The sequence below is a fragment of the Erithacus rubecula genome (assembly GCF_903797595.1).
Source record: "Erithacus rubecula genome assembly, chromosome: 6".
NCBI lineage: Eukaryota > Metazoa > Chordata > Aves > Passeriformes > Muscicapidae > Erithacus > Erithacus rubecula.
In genome coordinates, this window is record NC_136688.1 from 26,656,709 (window position 1) to 26,679,057 (window position 22,349).

At 41.1% G+C, this 22,349-nt stretch overlaps 1 protein-coding gene across 4 annotated transcripts in view; it reads right to left on the reverse strand.

The window, feature by feature from the left end:
- RGS6 (regulator of G protein signaling 6) overlaps positions 1–22,349 on the reverse strand; it is a 261,346-nt gene that overhangs the window by 88,537 nt on the left and 150,460 nt on the right. For all 4 annotated transcript variants that reach the window (XM_079309854.1, XM_079309855.1, XM_079309853.1 and 1 more), the window contains exon 3: positions 16,127–16,226. In XM_079309854.1, coding sequence (XP_079165980.1) covers positions 16,127–16,226 — 100 coding nt within the window. The remainder of the gene's footprint in view (positions 1–16,126; positions 16,227–22,349) is intronic.

The following is a 22,349-nucleotide window of genomic DNA, read 5'->3' on the forward strand; positions in this document are numbered from 1 at the left end:
GGTCAACCTGCTACAATACATCACAGAAACATCCAGAAAAATACAAAGGCGGCCAGCAAACTTCTAGCCTCTCCCTAGTGACTGTGCATTTTATGAGTAGACCATAAACAGATCTAAAGAACACAATTTCAGATACTTACTTCAACATGGTTAAATTATTCTCCTGCTCCTCCTGTAGCCCATGGGAAACAGAATTCTGGCTTCCAATTGAGACAAGAAGCTGAGGGGTTGTTTAGCCTGGATGAAAGGAGGCCTGGGGTGATTTTACCATTCTACAATTATCTGAAATCAGGTTGTAGCAAGGTGGGGTTGGCTTCTTCTCTCATGTAACAAGTGATAAAGGTAGAAGACTGGATATTAGGAAAAATTTCTTACTGACAGGGTTATCAAGCATTGGGACAGGCAGCCTGGGGAAGTTGTTGAGTTACTATCTCTGGAGGTATTTAAAAGACATGTGGATGGGACATCAAGAGACATGCTTTAACAGAGGACTTGGCAGTGTTAGGTTAATGACCAGACTCAGTCTTAAAGGTCTTTTACAACCTAAAAAATTCCATGACTCTATAAGGCAGAACAGATTTTCCCATTATTTGAAATGAAAACACAAAAAGAAAGAATGTGTTTATTTCACTACCACTTCAGGTTAAGTGTGTAAAGGATATGCAATCAAATCCTGGAAGCAGAGCAGAAGATAATACAGCAGATTTTCCACAGGCAACAACAAGAAGAAAAATTTTCAAGCACTTGCAGATGGTCAAGAACTAGGCAGTTGTTGGCAATGCCCATCTGAAGCACTATGGGCAGGGATGGCCAGTCAGCACCTTTTGGGCCATGTGGCACACGAGTGATTCAAGAGGGGCTCCCTCCCTGCAGAGTCTCCTGTACAGGAGCTTCTAGATCACCTGAATCTCTGGCTGCAGGAGAAAGGGTGTCTGCACTGCCACACTGCCGTGAGAGCCAGCAATCCAGCACAGGGAAGTGAGTACATGGGAGGCACCTCTAGCTGCTAATCACTTTTTCAACTCTTTCACTTCTGAGGTTTTAACACAGGGTCAGGAATTGGTGCCTTTGGCATGTTCCTGTCCACCCTCTCTGCAGCACCATGACACAAGCTGTCATGGCTTGGCAACAGCATCTTGGTTGAATTCTGGTATCAGGGAAGAATATAATTACTTCTAAATACAGACCAGTTTGACCACTAGTGAGTCCTTCCCTGTGCAGACTAAGCTCCATACAAACCCACAACAGCCCCTGCCAAAGCACATGCCAATGAAAACAGCCACATGTTTATGGGGCTTGATTGCTTCCTCAGTATTAAAATCAGGCAGGAAAAGTTGATCTGTAGAAAAAAAAAAATAATAATACGGGCTTTTATCCTTTTAGCAGGATGTATAATCAGTGGCTATCAGGAATGGAGATAAGTAGGTCTCCAGCTAGCTTAGATGCAACTGAATTTTTTTTTCCATTAAGATCTCCTCAATTTTATCATCTGCTTATTAAATGCACATTATTGTCTTGAACCTATTTTGAAGCAATTATATGTTTATGCTGGTGTAGATTGCTCCCTTTTATGAAACTAAATTGTTGGGTATTTGTATGCTGTCTGTAATTTGGTATTCTAAAGTAGTAATTCTGAAAATAAAACAAATGCACTTTCTTGCTTGTTTCTCCTTTTCTTCTCTCTAGTTGTTTGCATCCCTTTGCCTCCCTGAATACATAAAAACATGGACATTCCCCTCAGATTAAAACTGGGCCATGGCAGGCTAATAAGCATTTGTGTTTTTGAGAACTACCCCAGACAGATTTGTTGCATCTCTTGACTACAAAGGACGTCAACCCCAGACAAACGACCAGCACAACAAAAGGTTGTCTGTAGGAATCTTTCTGAATTTTTTTAAAAGATACTGGACATACATTTCAGAAATTACTTTAGAGCCATTTGTTCCATTTTCAAAACTGCAAAGCCCTCAGAAGCCTACATCTAACCAGCTTTTGACAAGATGTATCAGCATAATGTTAGTCATTTTTAAATGCCAAGCATATTTCAAGGGCACTTCAAGTGTTTCACCTAGCCACACAGATATTGGAGGAGTTTGAGCTTGGATTCAAGTATTAATCTCTTTCCTGAGCTGGCACATAGGCCCAGAATAAATTCCGTAATTCATCAGATTGTTACTTTTTGATTTACAATTCAACAGTCAAAACTTTGTAAAACAATTTAAGATATATAGGAAAACCTGGGCACTTTTTTTTCTTTATTTATGATTTCATGTGTAAAATTACACATTAAAAAAAAACCCCACATCCACAATGTGGGAACATTTTAGTTCATACACAGTAAAATAAAGAGCTATATAATTCACATCAGTCTTCCACTACTGCAGATTTCTTTTAAAATGTCCAATGACACATATCAAAACTACCCCTTAAGCATAAGTGGGTAATTTATTTCATGAAAGTACTCAGTAATGCAACATTAAAGGGACATAACATTCTGCAGGGCATGCATTTGATTAACTGTAAACCACACACTTGGCAGATTTTAAATTTTTTTTACATTCCAGCTATATCTATAAATCAAAAATTAAAAAAAACAAACCCAAAAAACCCCCAACAAACCAAAAGCCAAACAAAACAAGTTTTGTATCAAAATGCAACCATTCATTCATTCATCATGATCCTAAACAAGCATAAAAAGCTAAAGCCACCTGTCGACTCAAGCACAGAGATAAGAAAACAGGAGTGATGCCAAATGGCAAACAAAGGTAGTAACAGGTTGAGCAGGTTCAGGTGGGATGTGGGATAAAGAAGGTGGACTAATTTCCTTGAACTGCAGAGAAAGACAAAACCATCAAGCATGCTGAGACAGTAAGGATGAGATGTCCTGGGTGCTGAAGGCAATCAGGATCTTTCTGCACAGAGCAGCTGGATCTCCATAGCACTAGCACTACAAAAGCAAGTTCTCGGCCAGTCTCTTCAGCTAACTAACTGGGATGGTTACTTGACTAGAATACAACAGAATATTCATTTACAATACAACAGAATACCTCATTTCAAAGAAACCTACAACGTTAATCTAGTCCAACTCTTAGTCTGTACTAGTCAGGAAAGGAATTAAGAACTCCTTTACATGTCTACATGTCAACCTGAAAATTTTTCCAGTCAAACATCAAAATCCATGCCTATGACAATGGACCTTTGTGTGTCTCACACATAAACTAAAAAATACAGTATGTATACATTTGTAGGATTTTAGGTATGTCAATGTAAAACGCTGAAAATATTGAATACTTATTCCAAACTACTTCCTAAAAAGCTTTTTTCTTTACAGTGAGGTAAAACCATTTGTTCCATATATCCAGAAAACATAAACACAACCAAATCAGTGCAGAATAGCAAAACATCTGACTCTGATCCTCACCATGTCCCTCTCAGTCCAGACAGCTGGAGACTGATCAACATACCTCCACAATATTGCTAAACATTATCTTTTTTCTTATATACTACCCTAGATATCCACTACAGGATCCATGCCCAGAGGGCTGCTGGTGGCCATTGATTTGACACAAAGTGGGCAAGCTTACTACACCCCTTAGAGCCTGCCTTTTGCAGTTCCCATCTGCCAACTTGCCCCAGGTTAGTCAAGAGCATCACTTCAGAGAAATCTTCTGTACACTCACATCTCAGTGGGTGAGACTGGTCCCTTCAGCAGCTGCAGGGTATGAGGAAAAAAAGCAGAAGCAGGAGAAAAGGGAGTCACTTGAAAATTACATGCCTATCTTCTGTCCCTCCCAGCATCTACAGGGAGCCCTTTCAGAAGACTTGTATCCCAACACCATCAGGGATCCTGCAGAGTCTCACTTGCAATTGTTCTGTAGAAGGCCACCTCATATTAGAGCACGTGCAGCAAATTCCCAGACATAGTGTGACCCCTCTGGATGCCGAAGTTCAGAAGTTCAAAGTTCAGAACTTCAGCAAGTTCTCACTCAAAATATGGTACTGCACATTATCATCACTGCTACAGCCCTACCTGGCACCTCTGATTATTTACAGACAGTAGGTTGCATTTTACCCCATGCCCTCAAAACATACCATGAAATGACAATTTTCATCACCAAAACCTTAACATACAAAGTTCAAAAATAAAACAAAGGGATAAGCTTATGTAACAAAACAAAATGCAGCTGCTATTCATACTACTGTTTGAGTCTATATAGGTTTTCATTAGGACAGTGGAATTCCACAATACTTCTCCAGAAATAAAGTTTGCTCACAGATTCAATCAAGCTGATCATGTTCTGCCAAGTGACACAGCTGAAGAGCAGATGCTACTTTCCTTTAATTTAGCAAAGCCAGCAAGGTGGCTCCATGGACCCATGCTGACATGACACAAAGCATCTGTGGGTTTTACCTCTCACTGTGGCAGTATATTAATCCAACTCTCTGAGCACCATCTGCAAAGGACACTCTCCTGTTCTGCAGGGCAAACCCACAGGTCCCCATAAACAATCACTTTTACTCAAAAATGAAAATATGCAATCACAGATGACCATCACAATCAAGGTGTGATGGCTTTTCAACCTCTCTTCATACACCCCACAAGCTCCCATTCCTCTGTGCTGTCTTGACACACAATAGAGCATGTTGGCTTTAATCCCTGAGAAATGTGAAACTGTTTTCATAGAATGGCTTGAGTTGGGAAGGGACCTCAAAAATCTAGTTCAAATCCCCCCTACCATTGGCAGGGATACTCTTCACCAGACCAGCTTGCTCAGAGCCTCATCTAACCCATCCTTGAACACCTCCAGGGATGGGGCATCCAGAGCTTCTCAGGGAAAACTGTTCCAGTGCCTCGCCACCCCCACAATAAAGAATGTTTTTCCTAACATCCAATCTAAACCTACTCTGTTTTAGTTTGAGCCATTCCCTCTTGTCCTGCCACAACATGCTCTTGGAAAAAGTTCCTCTCCATCCTTCTTGTAGGCTTGTTTTAGAGGCAGATTTGAAGAAAAAACACAGTGGGTGAGGCCAATGGAGAAAGTACCACATACATGCAAAAAGGACAGGAACTAAAGGGTGAATTAGGAAAAGGAGCATCAGGATTTCTTAATTTTAAAAGAGAATTATTTTAAAAATGGGATAGTAAGGCACCTACTGCAATATGCAGATGCAATTCTCAAATAAACTGTTCCTATAATGGGCATTGTCTTTTCTATTAACAGAAAAGAACAGGAATCCCAGGAAAGAGGAGTGAGTGTCGACAAAATCAGATATATTTTTAAAAAACTTACTTTCAACAGCATGGGCCTTAATGGAATGAATCCTGCTTCAACAGTAGTCTCAGAATGACAAATCTCCAGCATGTCACTGCACACTCAAAGTTTTTTCCTGGTCTGATACTCCACACCTCAGCATGACTTTTCCAGTGCTCTCACAATCTGCACCTAAAGTGCTGTGACTAGTTTAGCTCACATAATATAAATCCCTGTTTCAAAAAATGCTTCATGGCCTGAGACTATTTCAAGAAAAGTCATGCAACTCAACCCTCAATCTATCCAGACTGGTAACAAATCCTTTGACAAGAAGTAATGAAAAGGAATTTAATTTTGACATTTCTGGATTGACAGGCAAGGCCTAGAGGACTCAGTGGAACAGAGGACAGCTGTTGCACCTAAATGGACAAAGTCTAGACATGATGAATTAGAGCTCAGCAGAGCCAAAGAAGCTTGTCACAGCAGAGATGGGAATCCAAATTATAATGATTCAATTAAGGAATGCCAAGGCTGGTGTAAAATGCTGAGCTATTTCTACCTCTGTGTCCCTATGACTGGCCTCACACTACCGTGGGTGTCATTACATAAGATACACAATCCTTTAGTGGAAAGTGGAATTATTTAAGGAAAACAGCTGGCAAATTTAGAGCTAAGTAGGAGCACAGAAACGTCAATGCCGAACCAAGAGCATGTCAAACATGACCCAGATACCTAATTAGAAGTTATGCTCAAATCTAACATGCACAGGGCTCCAGAAGCAGGCTGACTACAGTAGAGAGGCTGCAAGAGGTACTCTCTTGATCTTTATTCCCCTGATTGCATTGGATACTGTTCTGATCTCTCCCTCCTCTTCCCAACTCTAATGTCACAGCAGTTACAAATTTGCCAGGAATGGGGAGGATAGAGCAGTATTACAGAATAAGGATGCTAAGAGCCTCAGGAAGGCATTAAGGTTGCCAGAGGGCTTCCCCCAGTGCAGAGAGGTGGGAGCTCAAGGTTTCATGTTCTCCCAGCCCACTGCTTTGAGCCAGCACCCAGCCATGGGGATTGCTGAGCTGTGAGGGGGATGCTCTCTGTGATGCAGTAACTCCTCTGCCTCAGGCAGCTCAGCCTAATGGGCTGAGCAGGGAGCAAATGAGCAGGAACTCAGTGACAGAGATGGGGCTGAGACATGCTAACATACTATGGGAATACTCCACAGCTGGCACAGACACATCCAAAAGATCCCAGAACACCTGGACTAAGGGAGCCAACTAGGAAAGATGCCTTCCCTGATCTGTTGCTTGTCAACAGCAGTAATTTCCTTTTATAACAAGGTAATCCACCCAGTTCATCAAAGGAAGCCAGTTAACGTAATCTGTATGGATTTCAGTAAAGTTTTTGATACTGCCTCTCCCAACATCCTTCTGGATAAAATGTCCAGCTCACAGCAGAATAAACACATCATGAGATGGGTGAGCAGCTGGCTCACAGGCCAGGGGTGAAGGGTGACAGTAAATGGGATGACATCAGACTGGTGACTAGTGGGGCTCTGCAGGGCTCCATTTTAGGGCCAATTCTTGTCAACATCCTCAAAAATGACTTGGATGCAGGACTCGAAGGCATACTGAGTAAGTTTGCTGATGATATTAAACTGGGAGGAGTTGTTGACACCCTTGAAGAGAGAGAAATCCTGCAGAGAGACCAGGACAAATCACAGGGCTGAGCAATCACCAAATGGGTGAAGTTTCAACAAAGACAAGTGCTGGATTCTGCATCCAGGATGGGGCAACCCTGGAGGTACAGACAGACTGGGCAACAAAAGGTAGAAATGTCAAAGACCTAATATTCTTTGGAGCTCTAAAACCAACTCCTCCTCCTTAAAAAAAACCAAATAAACACAAAACCAAATTATAATGCACTGCCCATATAGCAATAATGTAAATGATGAATATGAGATGCTACAGTGCAAAATTATAAATCATATTTAAAAGATTTAGTCTTCAGATTTTGGGTGGGTTTTTTGGGGTTTTTTTGTGGGTTTTTGGGTTTGTTTGTTTTTGTTTTGTTTGTTTTTGTTTTTGTTTTTTGCTTGACAAAAGAAATAAGCTTTGATGAATATGCCACTGTCCATTTCTTTAGCTTACAGCCTTATGATCAAAATTTTATCAGAACACAGTAACTTTTATTTTCTATGACTCCTACTGTTTCCTTTGAAAGCACACCTATCACTGTCTCTCTCCTAGGGGAAAAAACATAAATAGCATTCAACACTGGATATTTGGCAGATCTCATTTGTTAAAAAGTGTGGTTTCCCATCAGTGTAACCTATTCAGAAAATAGGAATGAAACTTACTGAGTAGTTAGGACAAAAGTAAAATACAATGAAAGGAAAACTCATCAGAAATTGTTCACTCAGTTATTTTGACAAATATTTTGGCATCAACCTGCAAACAATTGAGTTTCTAAAAAAAAAATAAATAATTAAAAACCCCAAACCAAAACAAACCTTCACAACACCCTACAATAATTGGATGTAAAACCTTCCACTGCTAGAACCACAAGTTCTCATCAGTCTATACTTTTTTGCCTACAAGTATAGTTAGCACAGGACATTAACCAACTCATCACAGTTTCCTGTCAGTTTTATTATTCATTCCCAAGTAAAAGTTAGTCTTCAGCCCTGGCCATATTGTGGAGTTGCCTACATAAAGAAAATTCTTACAGTGCAAGTGACCTGGCAATAGAGCTGAATCCTGAGACTCTCTTCTGGGAAAGCACCTGGCCACCAAAAACAGGAATTAATGGAACAAAGACCTAATTGCTTAGTTTTATTGCTCTGCAGGACAAAAATATAATTTTCTTCTCTGCATGTGGTAGTGAATCATACATCAAAAATATCCAAGCTCATCAGTTCACACCATACTCAAAACAAATCCATGGGAAGCCAGCATGCAGTTTTGAGAGATTTATCCACACAGGAAAAAAAAATCTGAAGAAAACATGCAAATGTATATATTTATAGCAATGGATATGCATGGAAAATCTGAATACTTTGTTGTCCTCTTTGCTTTTCTTATAGAAGGTTCTAAAACCAAATCTATGGCACTTTCAGGTGAAAACATATAAGATACCAAAGAGCTGTGTATTTCTGTTGGAAGAGGCAGAATAAAACAAGGTATTCATCGACCATTGAGGATATCCATTGAGGAACCAGGCTCTACAGTTTGTCCAATCTAGAACTATGCCAACCCCCTACACCTACAGCCTCTTGTGAAGATGTACTCCCACTGCCCAGCACAGCTTCCAGCAACAGTGATTGCTGGCTATTTATGGTAGAAAATAAACTCATGGTATATGCAATTTTTACTATTTAAAGCAAAAAAGCAAAGACAGCCCTTCCTCTTCACCTCACCCCCAAGAGTTACATTAATAGTAACTGATATGTTGTAACTGAGGTGCATCAAACATACAACACTGACCTATCAAGCCTAACATGTAAAAAATATTTATGAGCTTGGATTTGCAATTATTGAAGCTAACTTCTGCATTTCTTTAACACAACACACTGATTAAAGTCAGGAAATTTAAATTCTTGAAGAAACTCTTGGTTTTTTTGCAAAATACGCTTTAATTAAAATGCAAGTTAGAATCTGGCCAATAACTAATACCCTAAAAATGATGTTGATTTTAAAAAGCTAAAGAATGCTAGATAACAATGCAGAGAATCTATGCATGGAATAAAGAAGTAGATGTATTTACCCAATAATATGAGTTGGTTATTTTTCTAATGGTTGGAATGGCATTGGATTAAAGCAATAGATTCAAAGTAAGGCTGTCAATCTAGAGTCAAAAATCTGTGCCTTCATGTTGCTATTGACTATCATTGTGCTTTTACACTACCTCAAAAGTAAAAGTGGCTTGTTGAAGGGTCAGATCCCCACATGTTCCTCAGGGGGAAGTGGATTCTCAGGCACAGCAGGAGCAAAGCTGCTCTGGTGTGAATCTGATGGTTTGCAGCCCACAGCAATGCTGGAGGAAGGGCAGGAACAAAGCAAGAGGTGTGAAAAAACAAGACTGTGTTGGTAGATCCTTCACCACACAACTCCCAGGCTGCTATGAAGTGAAGACAGGAGAGCTGAAGCATTGCAGCTTGAGTGCAGCCTGCTCAACGATCCCATCCAAAAAACAAAGCCACACAGTTCTCATAATTAATCTCTGCTCTTCTGCTGTGTCATTCAGATCTGGAAACAACCTTCTGTATTAAAGCTGTGCTTTTGAAGATGAGATGAATGCAGAAAAGCATTAATGATTCATCCCTAAGTATTTCTACAGGCATTGAAATATTGTTGACTTTTCTTTTTAATGCTTTATTCATTAGCCACAATATTCCATCAGCTAAATGCTGCATTTCAGAATAAAACTGCAGTCAGCAACAGGGCCTTTCTTAATATCTAATATTTTTTGTTATTGTAGCTGAATTACCAATTCATCTAAACACTGGAATTCAACTGGTAATTTGTCATGCAATCAGTCTCGATTCCAGCTTTTACTCTCAACTGAAAGACTGAAAAGGCCTAAAAGCAAATTTTAGTAGAAAAAATACTAAACAATTTTTACTAAATCTGCCTTGTTTCAGGCTCATAGCTCTCATTTGTTGCTTTCCAGTCCAGCAATTCTTATAATCATGTATGACAATAAGCAAAACTGCAATTTTGTGTCCCAATTTCTGCCCTCATGGCTGGAAGGTTGTCTTGGGTTTACTTTCCCTTCTGACATTGTTGCTGATGTCCAGAAAAAGCAGACAAGTCACAGCAGAAAGATAAAGCTGGATAATTTGATGATTTGGGTGATTTTTCATTGTAGTTTCCTTGGCCACAGGACTATCCATGCAGAATAATTATTTAAGTTTCTGATTTATCATAGCTTCACTTGACAGATGCAGAGGTTCAAGTACAGCAAAGACAAGCAGGACCAGGAAGGACTTTCACATTTCTAATGCACAGAAGTTAAACTACTCATAATATTCTGGGATTTGGCATTTAAGAAACATTTTTATTAACTGAAACAATACTGAAGCCTCAGCATGGGTTTTGTAAGTGCTTCAGCAGCTTAAGCCAAATTTTGATACACCTCCTGCTGTGATGTGCACTTCCTCCAGGGTTTTTTCATCTCAGGTGCAACTACTTTCAAGTGCTGTCATATGAAACAACATAGTTATGAAAGAGTGTCCAATTTTGTTTATTTTAAGTGATGGTTAATTTTATTTAATCATTTAGGATTTATCCCAGGCGCATGCACGCATTTTTATGGGATATATAAGCTTCATGTGATGTACAAGCACACTTTTTTGGAGATGAGCAGTCCTGGGGAGGATGGAGAATTATGAATAACACACATGAAAGTTGCATCAACAGCCAGCTGTGAAAACCATCCTTCCTCTCTAATCCCAGAGTAGCTGTCAAGTCACACGTACCCCAGTATTTGGGCTGGGTTTATGCCACAGAACTACTGCTATGGAATGAGCAGGACACAAAACACCATACACCCTCCCCTTGAGCTGGGAAAGCACAGTCCAGACACAGCAGTGTGAGGAAGCTGCATGGTGTGAGCTGAACTGTAGCTTGGCTGCAGCAGAGGGCAGTGATGCACAAACACCAGCAGTCCTCACTCTGCACAGCACCTACAAATGCACAAACCTGTCCTTGGTTATTTCTAGCAACTCTTACCACTCTTAGGCTTATTTTTAACAAAACTTGGGCACTATTTACAAGCATTTAGATGTACACATATGCAGAGGCACAGAGAAATGCTGAATATCCACTGTTTAAAATGTTACTTCTGATTACTTTCTCATTTCTTTGATGATCGCGTCCTATGTGATTAATCTGCTATCCCCCTTGTCCTCTGAAATCAAATCCCTTAAGCTTTTGCTTCACAAGGTGTTGCTTTGCATCTTTACAACAGGCACAAAACTGCTACACTTCAGGGAGCTGATTTTCATCTCCTCCCTCGTTCTTCTCACCATTTGAAAGGTAGGAAGCTGGATGCAGTTAAGGAGAAAAAGGGAGGGAGATGAGGATGAAGACAGCATAAGAGTTTGACTCCTTAACTGGGTTAATTTGTCTCCTGGCATGCAAGTAAAGAGCTTAAGAGAAAGCTACAGGAAAAAAATAATTGCAAGACATGCGCTACTCATGTAATTGCTGACATGTCTAATGCTGTGTGATTCAGGGCAGCTTTGAAATACCAGACTTCTGATTGAGGGATGGAGGGATTACATTTCCACTGGGTGCAATTTGAAGAGATGCATAAAAGAAGGAAATGTAAGTTGTTATGAAGAAGTCCAGTCTTGACTTGAATTAGTTTAAATGCAATTTGCTCAGAACAATTGATTTTTTTTTTTTTATGAGAAACAAATGGATTTGTATGCCCAGCCATTATTTGGCAAGCCAGTTTCCACCAAGCAATTGTTAAACTGTTGAATTTACTGTACAGCATCTTCTCTTTAGAAATGTGGAAAACCATCAAAATTATTCAGTATGCACATATAAACATATGTCAATTCTAACCCATAAGCATGTTCTTTATACCCTTCATAAACCTGCAAACACCCAGTATTAGTTTGGATATTGATTTAAATTCTGGTGGTGGTTGTTGTTGGTTTTTTTGTTTGTCTCTTAGTGGCTTTTTGTTTGCTTGTTTTAACTAAATAAAGTAATTCATGCTTAGCAGAAGATAGAACTTGGCTTAGATTTGGGACTACATCTATTAATTGCCTGAAACAGCCAGTACCATGCTTCAAGTGTCCTATTTTTTTCAAGCAGAACTACAGAAGAAAGACAAAATATCTAAACCAGAACTACCCAAAAGCTGAGGGAATCCTGTATCAGATTCTGTGTCAGTCCTGCAGTGAAAGCCCTGTGTTAAGGTGATGCAAGCACCTGAACAGACAGCCCAGGGAAGCCAAATCTATTGGTAGTCAGCTCGTGGAGGTTTTGGTCTCAATTACAGTAGTTTCTGTAAGGCACCAAGGCAAGTTCTACCCCTGAGAAGAAGCATTAAGAAAGCAAACATTCTGGTCAAAGCACTCAGCCTTGCAGCCTGCTCCTAGGGCTCTGCCAGGTGATGGGTGCTGGCTCTTGCCACCATTGCCAGTCCTGGGCCTGCTCCCCACTCCACAGCTACCTTTTTGTGCAGGTCACCTGAACAGGGGCTTTTCAACTTCTGGACATGAGGAACTTATTTCTCCCCTGTGAGTGTGGCTGCTGTATCTGGATAAGAGATGAGCTTGAGCTCCTCTAAAGGGAAAAGGCAGCAAACACCCTCAGACTGGCCCCAAGTGAGTTAATTTCTCAATGGATGTATAAAGTTCTCCAACAGAACTTGTCTGTTTTGAACTACATCATCAGGGAACATTTTCAATAATAAAGTCTCTCTTTCACAACACCGTGGGATTTCCATACTCCAGCCAAATGCATTTTCTTTGAGTAAGTGACATTCTGATGTGTTCTGGGACAACTCCATGGGCACTTGCCAAGACACATGCTGGCTTCTTCAGACAGAAACACGCAGCAGTTCAAACTTGGTTTAGCTCATGAGTCTCAAGCAGCAACAGGCCATCTGGCACATTTCAGTGAAACTAGCACTTCCTACAGAGAGAGGTCCAGGGCTTATATAAGACAGACATGGCAGGACAGGAGTGAAATGCAAGGAGGCAGCACTGGGAGCAGAGCAGGAAGACCAGTGAGTGCTGGGGTGAGGGTCAGGGGCAGGAGCAAGGGATTTGCCATGGGATGCTGCTAGGAAGAGGAGGGACGATTCAAAATGCAGCTGTGGGGACAGCCACACTTGAAGTCAGGGATATTGATCAGAATGAAGCTCCATCAAAACCTCCTGGGAGGATGGCAGACCAGTGCAAAGATTTTAGACTGCATGTCTCCCTTGGATCATGATAGCAAAGAGGCTGATACACAGGATCAGACAGTACACAAAACCAGAGAATCTGCAATGAGGTTGGGGATGTGGGGCAAACTGGGAAGTGTGAAGGATGTTTTTTCTACTGGAAAGCTGTGCTGTTGCAGCACTGCCTTCTTTCTGACTTGTTTTGGCAATGTTGTATAAGACCAAGTCTGAAGCAGTGGGAGAAAAAAGCACATGTGTTTGGTTCTCCTACCAAAAATGAAGTTAGTTTTAAGATACAATTAGATGAAAATTGGAAAGAAGATGAGAAAGCCAGGTTTTTGCTGGTTAGTATAATGAGATGCTCCTACAAGAGTCTGATGACTGGGAAAATAGAATTTAGTGAGAAAATTTTTTCTCACTAGAAGAGAAACGTGCAATTCCATTTATTGCAACAGCTGCCATTACGTGCATTGGCTTGAAAACTCATTCTGGGCACGGATCACAGCACTGCTCAAAATCTGCCCTCAGGCATTTTTTTTCCATATTCCATACTCTAAACTGAACATTGGACAATGTCTGACACATGCACACAGGTGCCACACAGACTGGTCCCATCCCACTTTCATCCTCTATGGCTGCCTGTAAAAGTGAAAACCTAACCAAGAAGATAATGGTGTGATGTGTCCTCCTTTGACTGACCTACTTTGAGCCAAAAGACTGAGAAGGGGATACACAAATCTACTTCCAGAGCAGATTGAAATGTGTCTTTGGCACAACATCCCTGCACACACTCATCATACATTCAAAAAATGTTTTTTCATCCTTTTTCCCAGATTTCTGTTGCCAAGAGAGGACCATTATTGATAACTCCCAGCGGGTTCTTCTCCTTGTGTTACCCAATATCTCATTCACACCTAAGGCATCAGGACAGATGAAAGCAAAACAGAGACATGCAGTTCTTTCCCTGGTATTCAAACTTTAAATCAAACACCCACTTTGCTGTACTATAAACAGAGCTGCCTGTTTGGAGCACCAAGGCACTCCTGTAATATTTCTTTTCCTTTAAGATTTGATATTTCTCCTGTGAGAAGCAATTACAATAGAAGTGTCAAGCAAAAATAAATCCCTGTTAATCACAGTCACTGTGAGCCTGTGAGATGTGAATAAATCACATCTCAACATTGCTGTTCCATTTTTCAGGTAGAAATAAAAAGTGTGTGAGAATGCCATGGTCTAGAATTGAGCTCATCCCAAGAGAATGTACAAAGTTTTTGAAAATACAAGTTCTTCTCCTGTGTTCATGACATTGTGTGGAATTAGACAAGCACTAGAACTGAGTATCCACTGGCTGTGAGAGTAATGCAGGTTGGAAGGATTCTCTGAAGGTTGTCTAGTCCAACCTTCACACAAAGCAAGGTCAAACGCACAGTTAGGTCAGACTGCTCAGTTCAGCTGGGCCCAGCTGCAAACCACTGGTTCCACAGCTCCTCCAGGACACTGGGCTCATGCTCACCTGCTCTGACCATAAACAAATTTCTTCATATATGTAAATCTAGTTGGGATTTCTTTCCCTGCAACTTGTGTAGATTGCCTTTGGTATTTTCAACATGCACTCCAAAGAAAGGCTCTGACCCTGCCTTTGTAGCCTCTCATTCCCTTCAGCTTTTCCTTCCCCAGACTGAACAAACCCAGTATTCCTCAGCTTCTCTTCACATGTAGGTGCTCCTGCCTCTTCATAAATCTATTACAATCCATCACTGATAACATACATACATTTCTTTCGGTTTTGGTCTACAAATAGGCAGGTCTATGCATCTGAAATGAAAAAATAACAAATGGAGAAAACTTTAGGCTCTCCACTGGGCTGTTATTTTCCCATACTTGTCAAACTCAGGCTTCATGAACTGTCCATGTGACACAAGGGAGCTGCCTTCAAATCACCTGAAGGGAATTGTACTGAGCTTGTCCCTCATCATATATGAGACTTTTTATGGCCTTTGGAGAGAGGTTTTGTTCTTACTTATTTTCACTGTGTTGTGAAAACCAGTCACTTCAAGACAATGCAATTGCAGCTGCTGTTCCAGAACTGAGTACAAGGGAGCAGTTTCCATCATGCCAGAGAGCTGCTAACCATGGTTTAAAAATGCTGTGATGCCTCCTATTTCCTTTTGAGTAATACACAGTGGCTCAGTGACTAGATCAATTTCCTTTTTAATGCTATGAATGCCAGAATATCAGAAACCTCTCTTAGCCGAGTTACCTTCCAGTCAGTGCACTGCAGACTTGAGCTTATGGAATGAGTTTTCAAATCAGAAAAGTGGTTATATTCCCCAGCAACCTTCAGGAACACTACTAATGAGTCAGTGAAAACAGGTACCAGAAACCCAACTATACATCCTCCATACAATTTACATCACCCTGAATAAACTCATCATCTATTGGTGGCAGAGGTCTTTGTTGCATTGGAAGACACTCTTTCTGGAAGTACACAGAGCAATGATTTTGTACTCCCCATTTCTGCACCATCCACACTTCTGTACACAGAGCTTTAACAAAGCAGCACACATGCATAGAAGTTATTTCATATTCCTCTACCTGTGATCAAAGCTCAGTAAGAGTACTTGGGTATGAAGGAAGAAACTATTTCAACTTTCTTGCCAGGCCTCTTACCTAAGATCATCCTACCTCTGTCATAGGAAATGACTCTGACTGGTGATATTCTGATAGCCACAAAAACTATGGAACAGTTTTTAATAACTCACCCCAAAGAAATATGCATGCTTGTTTACTAAAACAGAACTAAGGAATCTTTGTTCAATACTTCAGCCTATAACAGAAAAACATATAGAAAAATTAAGCAGAGGGTGGCATTTTTTCCTTACGCCCCTTCTTCTTTGTGGTTTAGTATGTTTGTTTGGAGCTACCAGTTAGCAGCTGACATTTGCTTCTCTGCCAGCTGTGGTTCTTACCGGTGACCACGCTGGGGATTTTGGACAGAAAGCTCTTGACGGTGCGGATGGGAACTCCACCTGTTTTGTCATCTTGCATTCTTGTAATGATGTCTTCAATCTGTCAAAAGAAAGGAAAGATTTTGTGGTTTATGCTTTAACACTTACATACCATGAGTGCTTTGGAGCCCTCTATCCCCTGGTAGAATGGGTTACAAACATACCATGTGTATTAATGAACAAACACAGAAGTAGAGACAATGCTACCTTCCAAAATTCAAACCCTGAGATTAGAAACCATGAGACAACATAGACTAGCTTTGAAGACAGTGGTTGGATACTGACAATCCAACTGCAGCTGTGCTTTTTTTGCTGACCAGTGGTGATAGAAAGGTGGTGTTTGCTCCATAGATGAACTGGATTGCACTTCAACCAGTTTAAGGAGGTTGACATCCAGTCCTCTTTCCTTTCTGCTCCCACATTCATTTGAGAAGAGTCTAAGATGGAAGAGCCGCAGGAGGACTTCCCCTGCCTCATTTTGTTGGCTAGAATGCTACATGTCCCATGGTCAGCACACAAAGTAAACAACAAAAAGTAAAATTATTATAGAGGAAAACTTGTTGGATTTTCCAAGTGGAGCTTGCTTTTAGTTCACAGGCATACACTTAATCTCTCACATACACAAAGATACACGATCCTCTTCAAAAGCCAAGGCAATCAGAGGATCCAATTACCAGGGGACGCAGCCTAATCCTCCTCTTGGCTTACTCTGAAAAGGGAAGGGATTTTTGTTCCTTTTAAGGCTACTTGCCATGTATTTACTTGAAGGCAACGCCAGGGAGAACAAAAATTTGAACATAAGCACAGGGCAGAAATTCAGTATCTCCACAAATTCCCTTCAAGTTAATAAGGTCTCAGAAGCCCAACAAAAATAAACCCAAAGTTGTTGTCTCTGTTAGTTCAAGCAGCCAACAGCACAGCCCCACCCCTGTTGTTGACAGGTGGCCAAGGGCAGCCAGACAGGAGCACACCCCTGATTTTACCTGAAGATTTCCTTTACACAGATGCTACAAAACAGAAGCACAGCAGAGAGGTTACATGATGGGAGCACGGCCCCTCTCTCTCCTAAAGGCAGCCTAAGAGCTCCACATGCTCTCTTCATCTCTGGGAAGCCACTTCATTTACATACTCAAGTGAGTTTTTTTCACAGATTTAACACCTACATTTCAAAACAAGTTTAATTTCAAGTCTTCCCGAGGTGGTAAGACAATCTCCCTGCCAACTTCAGGCACTGAATTTGATCACTGTGTTTTTAACCTCAGGTTACCACTTAACTGAACTGTTCACACCTTGTTTATATATTACTTTTAATTTAACACATCCCAAACAAATTTTCAGTGGGAATGAAATCACAAAGATGAAAATATCCTGACATTTTCAATATATTACATGAGCTTTGGGTACTTAGGCAGTTAATTTGTGATAGAATAATGATACTTTCCCCACAAATGAATCACTATGAAAATTAATAACACTTTTCTCTTTTCCCAGAGCCTTATGCAAAGTTGTTTTCTGATCAAAGCATTCAGCTTTTTTCTGGTCCGAGGATATCTGGAGAAGTAACTGCTATCTGGTGAGGTAACTGCTCTGCTAAAGAGTGGACAAAAAGCATTTAATTTTGTTGATAGGAGCCTGATGCCATCACTTGTTTTCAACCCAGACCTACAAGGGTACAGCACTTCAACATCAGACCTATGGGCAGCTCAGACACCTGCAAAGCATGGACCCAGAGTCACTAAATCTCAGAATGAGTCAGACCAAAAGGGACCACAGTGGCCATCTGGTCCAACCTCCCTGCTCGAGCAGGGTCCTCCTAGAGAAATGGCATAGGATTGTATCTGGGTTCTTGAATATCTCCAGTGGGGGAGACTCCACAACCTCTCTGGGTAACCAGAGCTCAGTCATCTGCACAGTAAAAATGCTTTTCCTCAAGTTCATGGGGAACTTCCTGTGCAAGTTTCTGCCGATTGCCTCTATTGCTTGGCACCCCTGAACAGAGCCAGACTCCATTCTGAGTCTTAGACTTCATCCAAGAGGGTCAGCCAGACTAAGAACTGTTTCCACAAGACAATGAAAAACCCAACTATTTATGTGTCTTTATCTGTATGTACTTGTAGCTGACATCAGAGAAAGATTTTTCCATGCAAATTAGGAGGAAACTATTCTGAAACGTGCTATAAGTACCCCATGTTTTCAGGAACACTTCAGGGCTTCAAGAATTACATTTGGTAAAACTGTTGTTTTCTCCTTTTCTATTTGAATGAGAAGTTATAATGAAAAATGAGCTAAAATAATTACTTCAATGCAGGCAAATATAATGAGCTAAAATAATAACTTCAGTGCAGGCAAATAAACTTTTACTCTTTTGCTTGCTATAAGCTAAAGGAACACCAGCATGATTTATGCCATTAACACTACAAGAAAAAGTTCAATTTCAAGCAAAATAAAATTTTAATTATCTTAAAAGAGAGATATATTGTTTTCACCTAAACTACTCTCTGTGTCAATCAATCAAGCAGGCTCTGGTGTCTCAAATGGGGCCATAAATTCCAGTTACAATTACAAATGCCTACTGCATTTTTAAATTAAAAATAAACAATGCTAACCTAGAGATAACTGCTTTGCAAAAGGCTCTTTCTTACTCTTGTCTTTCAGCCTGACTACACTACTGGCACTTACTGCTCTCTTTATTTAAGAGCTGGATGTTTCTTTTCTCCTTCTCTTTCTATTCACATGCCACACCTCCATTCCCTCCTGTCCTCTCATCTGATCCAGACATGAATGCACATCATCCTCCTAGAGCTTGCCCAGAATTTTCAGTCTGCTGCCTGAGAGCCCCCAGGATTGCAAGCCCCTGGTTGTACATACTCTTTCCATTCCAAACACACTTTTCTTGTGCTCTCCAGCAAATTTCTGCCCTGCTTGAAGAGAACAGCATGGCATACTCAAATATTTGATGATATTTTATCCTTTCTTAAAGTTATAATCAAGTTTTAATTAAAATATTAAAAACTTGTGCCTAGTTCCCTACAAAGGGAAGATCTGACCCTTTACACCAGCCTTTGTTTTGCACCCACCCAATGCATGCAGATATTACCACCCTGGATCCAAATTACTGCTGAGCTATGGAAATATTTCACAAAATAAGTGCTACAGTGACAAAGCAGAAAAAAGTGATCATTAGAGCTTCAAGCATGGAGAAAAGCAGAGAGGGAACATGAAGGGTGAAGGTCACTTTCATCAAAGCTTTTAATCTTAACTTTTAAGAGTTACCTAGACACCCCAGTGCTAACGACTCTCCCTTCATCTTCTGCATGTCATTAATACCCTTTAGGCTTCCTTCTCTGCAGACAGGGAATCAGAGTCCTTGGACAGCTCATTTCATCAGGCCAGGAGGCAGAAAAAAGTGCAACAAAGCATTCCTCATTTATTTTCCCTAACTGAGCAAGCTCCAGTGAATCAACTTCTGCCCAACAAGTCATGGTAAGAATGAGTAATACTTTTTGGGTTTTTTCCCTATGATGGGGGTCATTGCTATTTCAATGTAGTCTGATTCTGTAAAGGGAATTGTTATTCTTCCCTCCAAGTGGATTCTGGGTCAGTATTTCCACAAGAAATTCAGAGGAATTAATGTATCTGCTGTCCCTGTTAGCTACACACTGTAACATGCCTAACAAACTAGGTCTGCTTTCCTCCTGACTGGTTACTGACAAGTCTGCTCCCTACATTTATCCTGAATGTTTTTACTCCTCATTATCCCGCTCTCAATGAATTTTAAAGGGCTTCTGGCTTCAGGAACACATTAGTGGAGACATAAACTATTGCAGGTAGTTTATGAGAGGCTACCAGCATATTCTGTTACACAGAATGTGATGGGAATTTAATGTATATAATGCTAGTATTCATTAGACTTTTCATTAGACCTTCTTTTCCACTATTAGGACTTTTGCTGGCCTAAGGAGGCAGAAGCTATGAAGTAGAAGACATTATGAAGTAGTAGAGCCAAGATGGATACCACTGGAAGGTGAGAAGTCCTTTTTCTGAGGCAGGACAGAACAAAAGATTACATTTGTTGATGCATTAGAATAACTAATTCATAATACAACAACAAATGTAACCACCACAGCCTGGCAACTTTGGGTCAGTGTCACCCAGTATCCCTTTACCATTATAAGAGGGAAAACAACTCTCAAATTGCAATATTCTTTCTCCCAGCACCAGGGTAAAGCAGGCACCCCTTCTGCTGCAAATTAGCACACACAGCCTTGCTGAGCCCTGGCTTGAAGGTGACAGGCTGAGGGAAGGACAAGTTACCCACGGAGAAGACAAGCTACTATTCTCACTTCCCACAGCCCCACACCCAGACACCACCAGCAGCTAATAGAACTCCTTGGCTCAAGACACTCAATTGTGGCTGAGTGACATATGATGTCAGAGGCCCTAACAGTCCCATTTTGCCATTTTATTTTGTGAGTTAGTGGGGAAAACAGTGCCCTTTTCATATTCTAGCATTTGGGTTACATGTACATATTCCCTTGGACCCTGCAGGAAAGCTCCTGCTGCCTATTTCTGAATATTTCAGTATGTACCAGGTGCCTGTCTGATTACTCACAGCAGCTACCCTTCCCTTGGGGCCTCCTGTCACCAGCTAACCTGTGGCTGGAGTCTCCAAGCATCACTCATCAGTGCCAACATTAAATGTATAGAGTCAGAGAGCAGTGTGCAGTTGCAAAGGTCCTCTCTGACCTGGCCAATGTCAGCTCTCCTGCACATTGGATGATACACAGAGCAAAGATCATTCTGCTATCAGCTAGCATGATGGCAATAATTGTAAGCACATTTGATCTTTTCACTGAAATGCAAGTTTAATAGAGCCTGTTTCTCACAGTGCCAACTCTTACTCCCATGAGTGCCTCTGACACAATCGGTGTGCCTGTGCATTCTGCACCTGCTGACTCCTGCCACACAGCCCCCACATGCACAGACAAGGAAAGTTAATTTGACAAGATGCCTGAAGCCAACTTGCTTCACTGGTCCACACAATTTCACTCTTCTCAAAACACAGGAAGAAAAAGCTGAAAAATAAGGGCTATGCAGCTCCCTTTGGCACCCTCAAGGGAGAGAGAACAACCTTGCCTCTGAGACAATGCAGGAAACAGCAGAGCAGCATTGCCAGAGAGCTGTGGTGTGGCTTCAGCAATCAGCATCATCTGCTTCTGTCCCAGTCTCCTCTCCTATGTAACAGAGAGAACACTGAACTACACAGGGATGCTGAGACAATTTAAAGATGCCCCAGGACTTGGGATGCCTTGGATAGCAGATGCCACACAGCTATCAAAGATATGGTCCCCATCTCTGACAACCTTTCACAGTCCCAGGAAAACCAAATGGCAACAGAGCATGGATGTGCCAGCTGGCAGGGACATTTGGCTGTTTCCCACCTGACCAACATCCAGTGAGAGCTGAAGCCAGGCCATGGGTGGAACTTGTGATCTTCCTGATAGAGTTCTCTATGCTTTTTAAATTTCAGAGCTTATTTCAGATAAAGACAGAGTATACCACATATATCCCTCAATTTTGAGTGTGTTCCAGAGAGTGTTAACCATGATCTTCAGATGTTTATTGGGATGGGGAAACAGCTAATAATGCCACCTTGAAACCAGTAACGTGTTTCAGCATTTATATATCTCTATAATGAATAGGAGGCTACCAGTGAGAACAGCCACCAAGGCATTTGCCATGATTAATTGTGTGCTGCTGCTAATCCAGCTAGAGCTTCACAAAAGTCAGCATCTACTCACAAGTCATCACACGGAAGGACAGGTTTCACAGGTAATCAGTTGGATTATACAAAACAATCCCTAGGGGAAAACTGTAACACTTACTCAGCTGCTGAGGTGCAACACCAGAGTCTGAAAAGCACCAGGCAGCAGTTTTGTGATCAGACTGTGCCTTTCCTAACACAGCCTACGGTGTCAGCTCTGCACAGCACCCCCAGCTCAGGCCTGGGCTGTGTTACAAGAAAACATAGTCATGGAAAATGAGAGCTGGAGCTATTCCCCTCAGGCACTGTATGCACAGTTGGAAAATAGAGTTTAATATTCAGCAGAAAAACAAAGCATAGCAAATTAATTCAGCAAACAGAGATTCTCCAAATGAGCTGAACTAATGCAATTTTTTCCCT